The sequence below is a fragment of the Rana temporaria genome, chromosome 6 (genome assembly GCF_905171775.1).
Source record: "Rana temporaria chromosome 6, aRanTem1.1, whole genome shotgun sequence".
NCBI lineage: Eukaryota > Metazoa > Chordata > Amphibia > Anura > Ranidae > Rana > Rana temporaria.
Window position 1 is genome coordinate 113,058,544 of NC_053494.1, and position 14,514 is coordinate 113,073,057.

At 41.4% G+C, this 14,514-nt stretch overlaps 1 protein-coding gene across 1 annotated transcript; it reads left to right on the forward strand.

Annotated features, from left to right (window-relative positions):
• Nucleotides 1-11,929: 11,929 nt before the first annotated feature.
• LOC120944418 (olfactory receptor 2D3-like) lies at nucleotides 11,930-12,865 on the forward strand. Its single transcript, XM_040358476.1, has one exon. The coding sequence runs from the start codon at nucleotides 11,930-11,932 to the stop codon at nucleotides 12,863-12,865; it is 936 nt and encodes a 311-aa protein (XP_040214410.1).
• Nucleotides 12,866-14,514: the final 1,649 nt, after the last annotated feature.

The following is a 14,514-nucleotide window of genomic DNA, read 5'->3' on the forward strand; positions in this document are numbered from 1 at the left end:
CAGCACAATGAGTTTTAACAGACAGCGTCAGAAACACCGTACTCTGGCATAAAACATTTTAAAATGTGTAATTGACTTTAAAACTTTTACATTTGTCTTGACTTGAATACAGCACCAGCACAATTTTTTTGTGGCAATGCTTGATCTTTATATAGCAGTAATATGCTTGGATTCACCAGTGAAAGAAGTAACAGCCACAACAAATCTAAAAGCTATAGAAAAATGTAAAAACTTAGGGGCAGATCCACAAAAGAATTACGCCGGCGTATCTATTGATACGCTGCGTAATTTCAAATTTCCCGCGTCGTATCTTTGTTTTGTATCTACAAAACAAGATACGACTGCATCTGGGCTCGATCCGACTGGCGTACGTCTTAGTACGCCGTCGGATCGTAGATGCATTTTTCCGCCGGCCGCTAGGTGGCGTTTCCGTCGAATTCCGTTGAGTATGCAAATTAGCTAGTTACGGCGATTCACGAACATACGTCCGGCCGGCGGATTTTTTTTACGTCATTTGCGTTCGGCTTTTTACGGCATATAGTTACCCCTGCTATTATGAGGCGTACTCAATGTTAAGTATCGCCGTCGTTCCCGCGTCGAATTTTGAATTTTTTACGTTGTTTGCGCAAGTCGTTCGCGAATAGGGATTTGCGTAGAATGACATCACCGTCGTAAACATTGGCTTGTTCCGGTTTAATTTCGAGCATGTGCACTGGGATACCCCCACGGACGGCGCATGCGCCGTTAAAAAAAAACGTTGTTTATGTCGGGTCACAACGTATTTACATAAAACGCGCCCCCATCACATCCATTTGAATTGCGCGCCCTTACGCCGCCAAAGATACACTACGCCGCCGTAACTTACGGCGCAAATTCTTTGAGGATTCCAAAAAAAAAAAGTAAGTTACGGCGGCGTAGTGTATCTTAGATACGCTACGCCCGACGCAAATATGCGCCAATGTACGTGGATCTGCCCCTTAAACTTTATACTAAGCTTCTTTTTTCATAGTACCACACTCACGACTGTGCACATAATATTTTAAAACCACAACCCTACATTCCCTAAAAAAACTTTTCATCCCTGTATCCAATTTTATTCCCAAAATATTCAAAATATAGACTTCAGGTTTGTGGTTGGTAGAAAGCTAGCATTAGGACAGTACATGAACACTTGAATAGGCAGCAAATAGAAAGAGACAGAGCAAGTTATATCTTGCAAAAAAATTCAGTGGCTTAACAGTATGTAAGCTGCTTGGTTTGGCCCTAATAGGAAATAGGAAATAGGAAAATATGAGGCAGGTATTATTTTGAAATAATATAGAGTATATCAATTATAATGTATAATTTGAGAAGACAATAGCCACAAATATTGTGCAGTAGCTGGACAGTATATAAGCAGCTTGGATAGGCCGAGATTAGAACCGTGTTCTTAAAATCAATTCTGATAACACCTAGGATTGCTCAATTATCATCAGATCTTTTAATCAGGTTTTCTGCGATATTTATGGAGCGTATTGTGTTTTGCTGTGTGTAGTAAAACTCATACTGGGGAAGAGTAAATTAGATTAAAAGAGAGGATAGCACAGGAGATAAGAGGAAAGAAAAGGAGAAGATGAGGAATGATAGGAGAGCAGGGGGAGGGGAAGGGAAAGGAAAAGAAAAGGGAAATGAAAGGAAAGGAAGGGAAAAAGGAAAGGAAATATGTACTTCTGTAAATTTAAATGGGGGGTTAAGGTGAGTTTCATGGGCTTAGTCTTTATTTTTTAAACATAAACAGTTCAAATTAGATTTTAGAAGAATTCTTTAGCAGTACAATGAGCAGTTCTGATGCCGCGTACACACGATCATTTTTCGACATTAAAAAAAATATGTTTTTCGGCATGTAGAAAAAACAACGTTTTTCCAACTTCATCATTAAAATTACATTGCCCACACACCATCGTTTTTAAAAATGCTCTAGCAAAGCGCGGTGACGTACAACACGTACGACGGCACTCTAAAGGGGACGTTCCATGCCGATGACGCCACCCTTGGGGCTGCATTAGCTAATTCCGTGTTAGTAAAAGATGATTCGCGCTTTTCTGTCTGTTACAGCATGATGAATGTGCTTACTCCATTACGAATGGTAGTTTTACCAGAACGTGCGCTCCCCTCTCATAACTTGCATCTGAGCATGCGCTGGTTTTTAACGTCGTTTTAGCCCACACACGATCATTTTTTACAACCCGGAAAACGACATCGTTTGAATTTTTTTTTTGGTCGTTTTTCAGAACCTGAAAAATTATGTGAAGCCCACACACGATCATTTTAAATGACATTTTTTTTAAAACAACGTTTTTTTAATGACGAAAAATGATCGTGTGCCCAAACATGTATGGATAATGCATTCCCCAGCTACTAAATCTAGATCAGAATAAAGATGACAATGTTTTATATTTTGGTGATCTAGTGACATTTGGGACATACACCCAAAGGTATAATGCTTGCACTGAGAAATGTGAGCCTGGCATATAAAGGCTCTTCAAAAAGCAACACATCACAATTGAGCATTGATAGTTGGCATCTATGTGCAGTATATATTAGAGTTTGAAATGATCAGCATGGAAGTTTATTGAAGAAAAAACAGATTACTATTTTTGGTCCTGTTCTCCAGAAAATCTCCAGTCAATAGAAATATATAGGTCCGTATCTTTTGTTTTAAAATCTACAGTGTATTTTTAAATATACAGATTGCTCCTTTAAATCACCTAGCATGTTAGTTTTTATTTTATTTACTAATATTTTTGCACCTACCACATTGTAAATTTTGCATCAGTGTAAGTCCTAAATATTGATACAGAAAATGTAAACATACAGCACAACCTCAATCCATAGCAGAAATTTATAGTATAGTCATCATAAATATTTTTATTTAAATCTGGAGACAACTTCTGGAGCTTGTAGAGTCAAGGAAATGTGAACGACTTCCACCCTACAATCACTCATATGCTGGAATTAAGGGCCAGATTCACAAAAGAGATACGACGGCGTATCTCCTGATACGCCATCGTATCTCTGAGAGTATCTATGCGGCTGATTCATAGAATCAAGTTACGCATAGATAGCCCTAAGATCCGACAGGTGTAATTGACTTACACCGTCGGATCTTAGGATGCAATACTTCGGCCGCCGCTGGGTGGAGTTTGCGTCGTTTTCCAGCGTTGGGTATGCAAATGAGCTTTTACGGCGATCCACGAAGGTACGCGCGTTCGTTACGTCATCGCTAGTCGGTTTTTCCCGTCGCAAAGTTAGTCATAATTTTTCATGGCTTAACTTAAGAACAGCCATGTTAAAGTATGGCCGTCGTTCCAACATCGAATTTCAAATGTTTAATTTTTTTTGCGTAAGACGTCCGGGAATACGAAATTACGTTACGCATGTCGCCGTTTAAAAAACACGTCGGGCGCCGTAATTTTGCGCAAAGCACGGCTGGAAAATTGCGAACGGAGCATGCGCAGAACGTTCGGCGCGGGAGCGCGTCTAATTTAAATGGTACACGCCCCATTTGAATTAGGCGTGCTTGCGCCGGACGGCTTTACGTTACACCCCCGTAAGTTTACACGCAAGTGCTTGGTGAATCAGGCACTTGCGCTGAAAACTTGCGGCGGTGTAACTTAAAGACGTTACGTTACGCCGCCGCATTTTTTTATGAATATGGCCCTAAGTGCTGACTTTGTCACTCCTCCACACGTCTCAGTACAATCCAAAAGAAAAGCCATACACTGCTGATGTTTTCACAGGCAGATTGTTGATCATCTGACAAGCTTCAGCACATGGTCCCACCCAGGATCATGAACTTCTGGAGCTTACAGTAGGACCTAACTAACCATACAGCAGTTTTGAGGCCCACAGAAGCTCTTGCCACAATGTGCAAGTATTCTCAGCATGCGATTTCTGTGCTCCCCTTGTCCTTCTATTGCCAGCACTTCCATCTACTTCTGCTCTTTTTTAGGCTTTGGAATTAGATTAGAAAAAAAAAGATTAGAAAAAAGAAAAGCTGGCAGGCAGAAGAAAAGCATTTATGGCAGAAGAGACCTAACTAACAGTATTTTTTATGTCAAAAGATACCTACCAAAGATTTATTAATCTAACTAGCCATTTATTTAGACTCCGGTACCATTAGACTTCTGTAAAAAAAACAGAATTTCTATTCTTGAATTATTATAATTCTCCAGTTTTACCTTCCATTGGTTACTGAATTTTGTATTTATTTTTTCCCTTCTTGTCAGATCAAGGATGTTAGTCTGGGAGGTCATGCTCTCTACTGCCTGAGATTGGTGCTAAAATAACAACTATCATAAAACAAAGTTGTTGCTGAAAAGGCTTGGATAAGTAACGGCCTTACCCTACTACAGCAGCCCAGAGAGTTTGTCAGCTATCGGCTGATCTGAGATACAAGTGTGAAATCTGTTTGGCTGTGCATTTTGGCATACATTATAATACCAAATGTATTAGGACGCCTGCCTTTTACAAGCACATGAATTTTAATAGCATCCCAGTCTTAGTCCGTAGGGTGCAATATTGAATTGGCCCACCCTTTGTAGCTATAACAGCTTCAACTTCTCTGGGAAGGCTGTCCACAAAGTTTAGGAGTGTGTCTATGGGAATGTTTGACCATTCGTCCAGAAGCACATTTGTGAGGTCAAGCGCTGATGTGGACGAGAAGGCCTGGCTCGCAGTCTCCACGCTAATTCATCCCAAAGGTGTTCTATCAGGTTGAGGTCAGGACTCTGTGCAGACCAGTCAAGTTCCTCCACCCCAAACGCGCTCACCCATGTCTTTATGGACCTTGCTTTGTGCACTGGTGCAAAGTCATGTTGAAACGGGAAGAGGCCATTCCCCAAACTGTTCCTACAAAGTTGGAAGCATGAAATTGTCCAATGTGTCTTGGTATGCTGACACCTTAAGAGTCCCCTTCACTGGAACTAAGGGGCCTAGCCCAATTCCTGAAAGACAACCCCACACCATTTCGCCCCCTCCACCAAATGATTTGGACCAGTACACAAACCAAGTTTCATAAAGACATGGATGAGCGAATGTGGGGTGGAGGAACTTGACTGACCTGCACCTCAACCCAACAGAACATCTTTTGGGATGAATTAGAATGGAGACTGCGAGCCAGGCCTTCTCGTCCAACATCAGTGCCTGACCTCACAAATTCAAGTTTGTGTGCATGTAAAGGCAGGCCTCCCAACTTTTGGTAATTTTGGGCCAGATCCTCAAAAGAGATACGGCGGAGTAACTGCTGTTACTCCGTCGTATCCCTGGTCCTAACTATGGAACTGATCCACAGACTCAGTTTCCCATAGTTAGGACGAAGATCCGACATGTGTAATTGAATTACACTGTCGGATCTTAAGGATGCAATTCTAGGCTGGCCGCTAGGTGGCGAGGCCATTGCGGCCGGCGTAGAATATGCAAATGACCAGTTACGGCGATCCACGAACGCTCCGACGGGCCCGTCGCTCTAAATCTACGTCGTTTACGTCGAGTTCCGCCGCGTAAAACTAGGGCTAAGCCCTAGTTGTCTTAAGCCATGTTAAGTATGGCCGTCGTTCCCGCGTCGAATTTTAAATTCTACGTCGTTTGCGTAAGACGTCCGTGAATGGCGCTGGACGCCATTTACGTTAACGTCTAAGCAAATGACGTCGGAGCGACGTCAGTTAGCGCAATGCACGTTGGGTAAGTTACCCGACGGAGCATGCGCAGTACGTCCGGTGCGGGAGCGCGCCTAATTTAAATGGGACTCGCCCATTTGAATAGGAACGCCTTGCGCCGGACGGATTTAAGTTACAGCGCCGCAAAGTTCCAGGTAAGTGCTTTGTGGATCGGCACCTAACTTGGGAATTTTGCGGCGGAGTAACTTAAATCCGAAAAGTTACGTTGCGCCGCGGCTTTGTGGATTACCCCCATAGTGTGCTGTGTGTGTCATAAGACTGGCCTTACATCATTTTAGAAACAGTTAACAACTATGCTTTTTAACAGCATATTTAGATGTTCACCTGAGGTTATTTTAAGCATTTTTAAATGAACACACAAAGGAACTATGGTATATTTTTTTACAGTGTTACAATCTAATATTGGATTATTGTCTAGTCATTTTTTTAAACAGCAGCTGTCCTCGTCTAACAATATAATAAATTCATTCATATATTGACACAGCTGTTAACCAGTTAAATTGCCACCAGATATATTTTAATAGGTGGAGGATTAAATCAGTATAAATGCATCAATTGTCACGTCAAAATCAAATCTTGTACAATAACATATTCTTTAAAGTATCTACTCTTAAGGATTTGGAACACCCAAACTAAGCTACCACATTGACCAAATTCACAAGCTGTGTTTTAAAAGTTTCATTTGCAAATCTCTTTTTACTATCCCTCTTATTTTGTGTCAATGTCTGTTGTTACCCTGTTAGTAATGTTCAAACTCAACAAAAATTGAGTCTATTTATGAAGTAGTGAAGCAGAAATTTTCCTTTTTTTTTTTTTTCTGTAAAGGCTCATACACACAGTCACACATCCAACAAACTTTCCCTTGGATTTTTGTCTTAATTGATTTGTCCGGTCACACCCATAGCATACACACAGTCAGACTTTTCGCCAAACTTTTCTAAAAATTACCCAACATCACGTGATTTTTCTGCTCTTTACCGCCACCCCTTGTTTAACTTCTGCTATTGTTGGTTGATTTTAACATTGGTTCTGAGCATGCGTATTTGCACTTTGTCCAAAAGTTGGTTGGCTTGCTGTACACACAGTCAGACAAGGCACCATGGGACTTTTGTTGCCGAAAAGTTGGTCCGTTTGCAGACCCAACTTTTTGTCCGATGAAACCCGAAAAAGTTGGTCCGATGGAGTGTACACACGGTCACACAAATTAGAAAAGTTGACGATTTTGAAGTTGGTTGGCAAAAAGTGTGACCGTGTGTATGGGGCTTTAGACTATTTTTCTTTCTATTATCAAATTCTCATTGCATTTGGTTTCAGTTTTTTCCCCCCATAAAATCCTATTCTTCTATTTCATTTTGGAATTGTCAATCAAGTTGTAAACATGTGACAAGTACATTCCACTTGTTTTTCACCCTTGACATTTCAGCTTTTTTATGCATGTAATGTCAGCAGCGTATAAGAAGGTATAATAATGACTTGGAATGTGCCGTGAAATACCAGTGAGGCCCATAAAAGTTTTTGTTTTTGTTTACAATAATCTATTTACAGGCCCATAAATGATCCAATATAATGCATTAGTAACTGTCTTACTGTATGTGCACATGCTCAGTGACAGTTAAGAAAACAATACATAACAAAGCAATTCTTTGAAAGTATTTCTGTGGTTTAGAAAAAATTAGCTCATATAGTTACATGAAAAATGTTTGAATTAAGCAAATGTGCATACAAAGCATAAACTATAAGAGATGCTAAGTAAGGAATACAATTACAATGTGTGAAAATTTAAGTGATCGTTCACTAAAATATATTTTTTTTAAATGTACTCCAAGGTACAAAAGCCAGTCTCATGCTTATTGTCTATTTCGACACTCTAATGTCTAAAAAAACTTTTCCTTCACTACTGTACTCTCATGGATTACTCAATAGAAGGGAAAGATTAGGAGAAAACTGTCAAAAAAAATGTTTAATACTTTATTGTAAAATGATGGCTAAGGTGCTTGGACTAATCAAATAGGATAATGAAATGAAGAAGAAAAAATAAATAAAAGCAAATAGTCAAAACTGTAGTTGGTGTGAGGACTCCAAGAGATTTACAACATGACTGTGCCTCTCTGCCTTTTCTTTCACTAAAATGTTTTTGGTCACATATCAAAGGGAAGGAGGTGTGCTTTACTGTTAGGGACAGACAGAATAGCAACTCTGGGCCAGATTCAGGAATAATTACAGCGGCGTAACGTATCCCCTTTACGTTACGCCGACGCAAGTTTTCGGCGTAAGTGCCTGATTCACAAAGCACTTGCCTGTAAACTTGCGGCAGCGTAACGTCAATCTGTCCGGCGCAAGCCCGCCTAATTCAAATGGGGCGTGTGTCATTTAAATTAGGCGCGCTCCCGCGCCGAACGTTCTGCGCATGCTCTGTGTGAAAATTTCCCGCCGTGCTTTGCGCGAAATTACGGCGCCCCGACGTGTTTTTTGAACGTCGACGTGCATAACGTACTTTCGTATTCCTGGACGTCTTACGCAAAAAAAATTAAAATTAAAATTCGACGCGGGAACGACGGCCATACTTTAACATGGATGGTGTAATTTTACATCATCTAAATAGCACTCTTAACTTTACGACGTGAAAAACCGACGTAAGAGATTGCGACGAATGCGCGTACCTTTGTGGATCGCCGTAAACAGCTAATTTGCATACCCGACGCTGGAAAACGACGCAAACTCCACCCAGCGGCCGCCGGAAAATGACACCTAAGATCCGAAGGCGTACAAAGCCGTACGCCTGTCGGATCTTAGCCAAAAGCCGTTGTATCTTTGTTTGTGAATTACAAATAAAGATACGACGCAGCAAATTTGAAAGTACGCCAGAGTATCAGCAGATACTCCGGCATACTTTTTCTGTGAATCTGGCCCTCTGTGTTTAATTCCAACAGATTAATCATAAGTTAAGAATGGGAGTGTCAAATTTAGACAATGCTGGAACTACACTCTTAGGGATGTATTTATAAAAACATTTGCCTAGCTGTTCATCCATTAAAAATGCATGTAAATTTGTTCTGTGTGAAATTGAATGTTCTCAGGCTACATTCTCTGCAATTGGAATGTGTTAGTATAGAAAATACTGCATTATGGCCACTAGATGGTGCTGAGCATACTTGTTTCTACCATAGTCAGCACCATCTAGTGGCAATAATGTGGTAATTTCTGATTAATAGCCACTAGATGTCACTGACTATATTAACCACTTGACCACTGAGCACTTAAACCCACTTAATAACCAGACCAATTTTCAGCTTTCGGTGCTCTCACATTTTGAATGACAATTACTCAGTCATACAACACTGTACCCAAATGAAATTTTTGTCCTTTTTTCCCACAAATGGAGATTTCTTTTGGTGGTATTTAATCACCGTTGGGTTTTTTATCTGTTGCGCTATAAAAGAAAAAATACAGAAAATTCTGTAAAAAAAAAAATTTTTCTTTGTTTCTGTTATAAAATTTAGCACATTTTTAATTTTCTTCATACATTTTGGCCAAAATCTATACTGCTACACATCTTTGGTAAAAATAAGTACAAATTGGTGGATATTATTTGGTCTTTGTGAAAGTTATAGCGTCCACAAGCTATGGTGCCAATATCTGAAAATTGATCACACCTGAAGTACTGATGGTCTATCTCATTTCTTGAGACCCTAACATGCCAGAAAAGTACAAATACCCCCCAAATGACCCCTTTTTGGAAAGAAGACATTTCAAGGTATTTAGAAAGAGAGTTTTTTGAAGTTGTCATTTTTTCCCAAAATTCTTTGCAAAATCAAGATTTTTCACAAAATTGTCATATTAGCAGGTTATTTCTCACGCACAGCATATGCATAGCACAAATTACACCCCAAACCACATTCTGCTATTACTCCTGAGTATGGCGATACCACATGTGTGAGACTTTTACACAACGTGGCCACATACAGAGGCCCAACATGCAGGGAGCACCTTCAGGCGTTCTGGAGCACCCAGACCAATTCTGCCATTCCTCTCCTACATGTAAAAATCATCATTTATTTGCTAGAAAATTACATATAACCCCAAAACATTATATATGCTTTTTTAGCAAAGACCCTAGAGAATACAATGGCGGTCGTAGCAACTTTTTATCGTGCACGGTATTTGCACAGCAATTTTCCGAACACGTTTTTTTGGGGAAATAAAACTGTTTTGTGCTTTAAATTTTTTTTTTAAGTTAGCCCAATGTTTTTGCATAATATGAAAGATGAAGTTACGCCGAGTAAATAGATACCCAACATGTCACCCTTCAAAATTGCACGCACTTGTGGAACGGCGCCAAACTTCGCTACTTAAAAATCCCCATAGGTGACGCTTTAAATATTTTTACTGGTTACATCTTTTTAGTTGGAGAAGAGGTCTAGGGCCAAAATTATTGTTCTCGCTCTAACGTTCGCAGCGATACCTGACATGTGTGGTTTGAACACTGTTTTCATATGTGGGCGGGACTTGCGTGTGCGTTCGCTTCTGTATACGAGCACATGGGAACAGGGGCGCTTTAAAAAAAAAATATTGTTCATTTTACATTATTTTAGTTTTGACACGTTTTTCCCCAAAAATAAATGTTTTGATCACTTTTATTTCTATTACATGGAATGTAAACATTCCTTGTAATAGGAATATAGCATGACAGGTCCTCTTTACAGTGAGATATGGGGTCAATAAGACCCCACATCTCACCTCTAGGCTAATAATAAAAAAAAAACGATCCTGGCTTCGATCGTAGTGGTGAGTCGGAAGAAGCACCGGAGGGCGACGGGAGGGGGGGGACGTACCCTTTCGCCTCCCGTAAGAACGATCAAGAGGCAGAACAGCTGCCATGATCATTCTTATGGTGTAGAGAATCGCCGGCTAAAAAAGATAATATCTGAATGATGCCTGTAGCTGCAGGCTTCATTCAGATATCCCTGCACAAAGTCAAGGATGTCATATGACGGCCGGCAGGCAGGAAGTGGTTAAAGCGCATATTTTTTTCCAGAGTATTTTCCGGGTATTGCAGAGTATTGTGCTGGGGTATTGCAGAGTATTGTGCTGGGGTATTGCAGAGTATTGTGCGGGGGTATTGCAGAGTATTGTGCGGGGGTATTGCAGAGTATTGTGCAGGGGTATTGCAGAGTATTGTGCGGGGGTATTGCAGGGTACTGGCAGGGGTATTGCAGAGTATTGTGCGGAGGTATTGCAGAGTACTGGCAGGGGTATTGCAGAGTTTTGTGCGGGGGTATTGCAGAGTACTGGCAGGGGTATTGCAGAGTTTTGTGCGGGGGTATTGCAGAGTATTGTGCAGGGGGTATTGCAGAGTATTGCGCAGGGGGTATTGCAGAGTATTGCGCAGGGGGTATTGCAGAGTATTGCGCAGGGGGTATTGCAGAGTATTGCGTGGGGGTCTTGCAGAGTATTGCGTGGGGGTCTTGCAGAGTATTGCGCGGGGGTCTTGCAGAGTATTGCGCAGGGGGTCTTGCAGAGTATTGCGCAGGGGGTATTGCAGAGTATTGCGCAGGGGGTATTGCAGAGTATTGCGCAAGGGGTATTTCAGAGTATTGCGCAGGGGGTATTGCAGAGTATTGCGCAGGGGGTATTGCAGAGTATTGCGCAAGGGGGTATTGCAGAGTATTGCGCAGGGGGTATTGCAGAGTATTGCGCATGGGGTTTTGCTGGGATGGCTGGACATGTGACTGCAATATTCACAGATCCAGCCCACAGCTCTGCTGACACCCGCTCTCTCCTCTTACACTGTACCGATCGGTACAGAGAGAGGAGGGAGGAACCGGCGTCATCAAATGACGCCGGTTTGTTTACATGTGATCGCTCTGTCATTGGACGGAGCGATCACGTAGTAAACGGGCGCTATCAGCGGCAATTTATTGCTATCGGTGATGCGCTGGGTCCTCTGGACCCGACGCTCACGGACATTCCCGTGTGCGCGCCCCAGGGGGCGCGCGGGAGCGCGATTCTGGGAGGGCGTCAATGTACGCCCTCCCAGAGGTAACGACCCGCCCTGTAGACGTATTTTGTCTATGGGCGGGTCGTTAAGTGGTTAAGGAGAATTTCAAAATGTTGTTAATTCTTTCACAGCTTTTTTGAATGTATTTCAACATACTATAATGCATTTTACAAGAACATCATTTAAAAACCATGTTTGTCTTGTATCTTGAAGAATGCCTTCTAGAAATGACACAGAGGTTTGGGAATTTGTTCTTCTTGGCCTTTCCAGTAACCCAAAAACGCAAGTTATTATTTTTCCTATCTTTTTGGTTGGTTATATGGTAATTTTGATAGGAAACATTCTCTTCATTATTCTAATTGTAACAGATGCCAGTCTTCATACACCTATGTATTTCTTTCTTTTAAACCTCTCTTTTTTGGATATCTGTTATTCGACTTCAACTGTACCAAGGATGCTAAGAGATTTTGTTTCAGTAAGGAAGGTAATCTCTTATGCGGAATGTGCAGCACAGATGTACATTTCCCTTTCCTTGGGAGAAACGGAGTGTATTCTGCTAGCTATAATGGCATATGATCGTTTCATAGCTATATGTTACCCATTACACTACACTACTATTATAAGTTATATGGTCTGCGTCAGAATAGCTGTTGGTACATGGATATGTGGATTTATTCTTTCTATTTCCCATGTGACTCTTACACTCAATGTTAATCTTTGCGGAAACAATGAAATAAATCATTTTCTGTGTGAAGTACCCGAAATCCTCTCTTTGTCATGTGAAAATATTATCTTAGTCGAATTCATTATCTTTATGGTTGGTGTTATTATTCTTATGACCCCTGTCACATTTATTGTAGGGTCATATATTAAAATAATCTTGAGTATCCTTAAAATTGCATCATCAGCTGGACGGAGAAAAGCCTTTTCCACATGTGGATCTCATATGATAGTTGTGACAATATTTTATGGCTCAGCTATGGCTGCCTACATGAAACCTAGGTCACGCTCAATACCAGGAACTGACAAAGTGATTGCAATTTTTTATTTCATTGTAACTCCAATGTTAAACCCTATTATTTATACTCTTAGAAATAACGATGTTAAGGCAGCACTTCTGAAATTTAGAAATAGATATTCTTTTTGTTAATAAGAGAGAAAAGTAAAATCAATGTTGCCATCACACTACGAACACTGTGGCTATGGGTACCTTAGAATTTCAGCAAACACTCATGGCTAATAGTTCTTTGGAGGAGATTGTTTTGAACAATACTTTTTTTCATGTACTCGCCGATACCGATTACTAGGGTTGTCCAGATACCGATACCAGTATCGGTATCGGGACCGATACCGAGTATTTGCGCTAGTACTCGTACTCGCGCAAATACTCCTGATACCAAAATAGAATACTTTTTTTTTTTTTTGTGACATCGAACACAAATTGGATGGCACCATTGGATGGCACTGATAGGTGGCACTGGCATTGATTGAATGGCACTCATAAATGGATGGCACTGATAGGTGGCACTGGCATTGATTGGGTGGCACTGATGAGATGCACTAATAAGCTGCCTCCCTGCACTGATGCACTAATGGGCACTGATCTGCACTGATAGGTGGCACTGGCTAGCTGCACTTTTGGGCACTGGCACCGATGAGCTGCACTGACAGTGATCACTCCTTCAATGATATGTAGTTTTCCAGTACCGTATGCTAAAAAACAGCCCCACACCATGATGTACCAGTTCTTCATAATTCTAAAGAAAATATCTTTGGTCTGTATTGTGGTTTGAAAACGGTCACATGACATTAAAAAAAAGTATCGGTATTCGGTATCGGCGACTACTTGAAAAAAAGTATCGGTACTTGTACTCGGTCCTAAAAAAGTGGTATCGGGACAACCCTACCGATTACCGATACTTTTTTTTAAATGTGTCCATGGGTCCCCAAATGCAGCCTTGTGTCCCCAAATGCACAGTACCTGCAGGGCACTAAAGAGGAAAGCTGCTGGGCCTGCATCCCCTTTAGACGTGATTTCCTATTGGGAGTATTTTACCAAAAATTACATTTTTGTTGCTCAGTTTGCACCAGCCTTTTCCCCACAATCACATTCATTAGTGCTTCTCCTGGCATAAATCAACAGAGAATTACAGTCAATTGGATTAGCACTCAATCCCTTTGTAAAACCCCTCCTGTTGACACATGTGAACATTGATTTAAATGAGAAATAGTCCAATCCAGTATGGAAAGTTGCACAGCGAATGACAGCTTGGTCAGGATCTGGTCTTACAGGGCATGAAGGATTCTGACTGACACTGCATCTGCTTTGAAAATCATTTGCCCCAATGAACCCTGATGGATGAGTTATGGCACATCTACACTGATTTACTGCAAGAAAATAGCTCCCCCCCCCGTCTAGTTCATCAGCACTCGGGGAACATACATAACAGCTTTCATTTGAATAGCTCTGTATTCCCCGCCGTGCGTCATATATAGCCCCTCCCCCTTGTCCGGGCACTTTGATAGACAGATCATCTGTCCAATCCTGGGACGGTTAATCTGTCTATCAAAGTCCCCGGACAAGGGGGAGGGGCTATATATGACGACGTGCGGCGGGGAACACACAGCTATTCAAATGAAAGCTGTTATGTTCCCCGAGCGCTGATGAACTAGACGGGGGGGGGGAGCAGCTCTCCTCCATTAGTGGCATGTAGTGGCATGTTTTACATACCGGAGGACTGCTCTGCTCTCCGCCTCCTCAGTCTGCTCTCCGCCTGCTAGCCACCCCCTCTCCGCCCA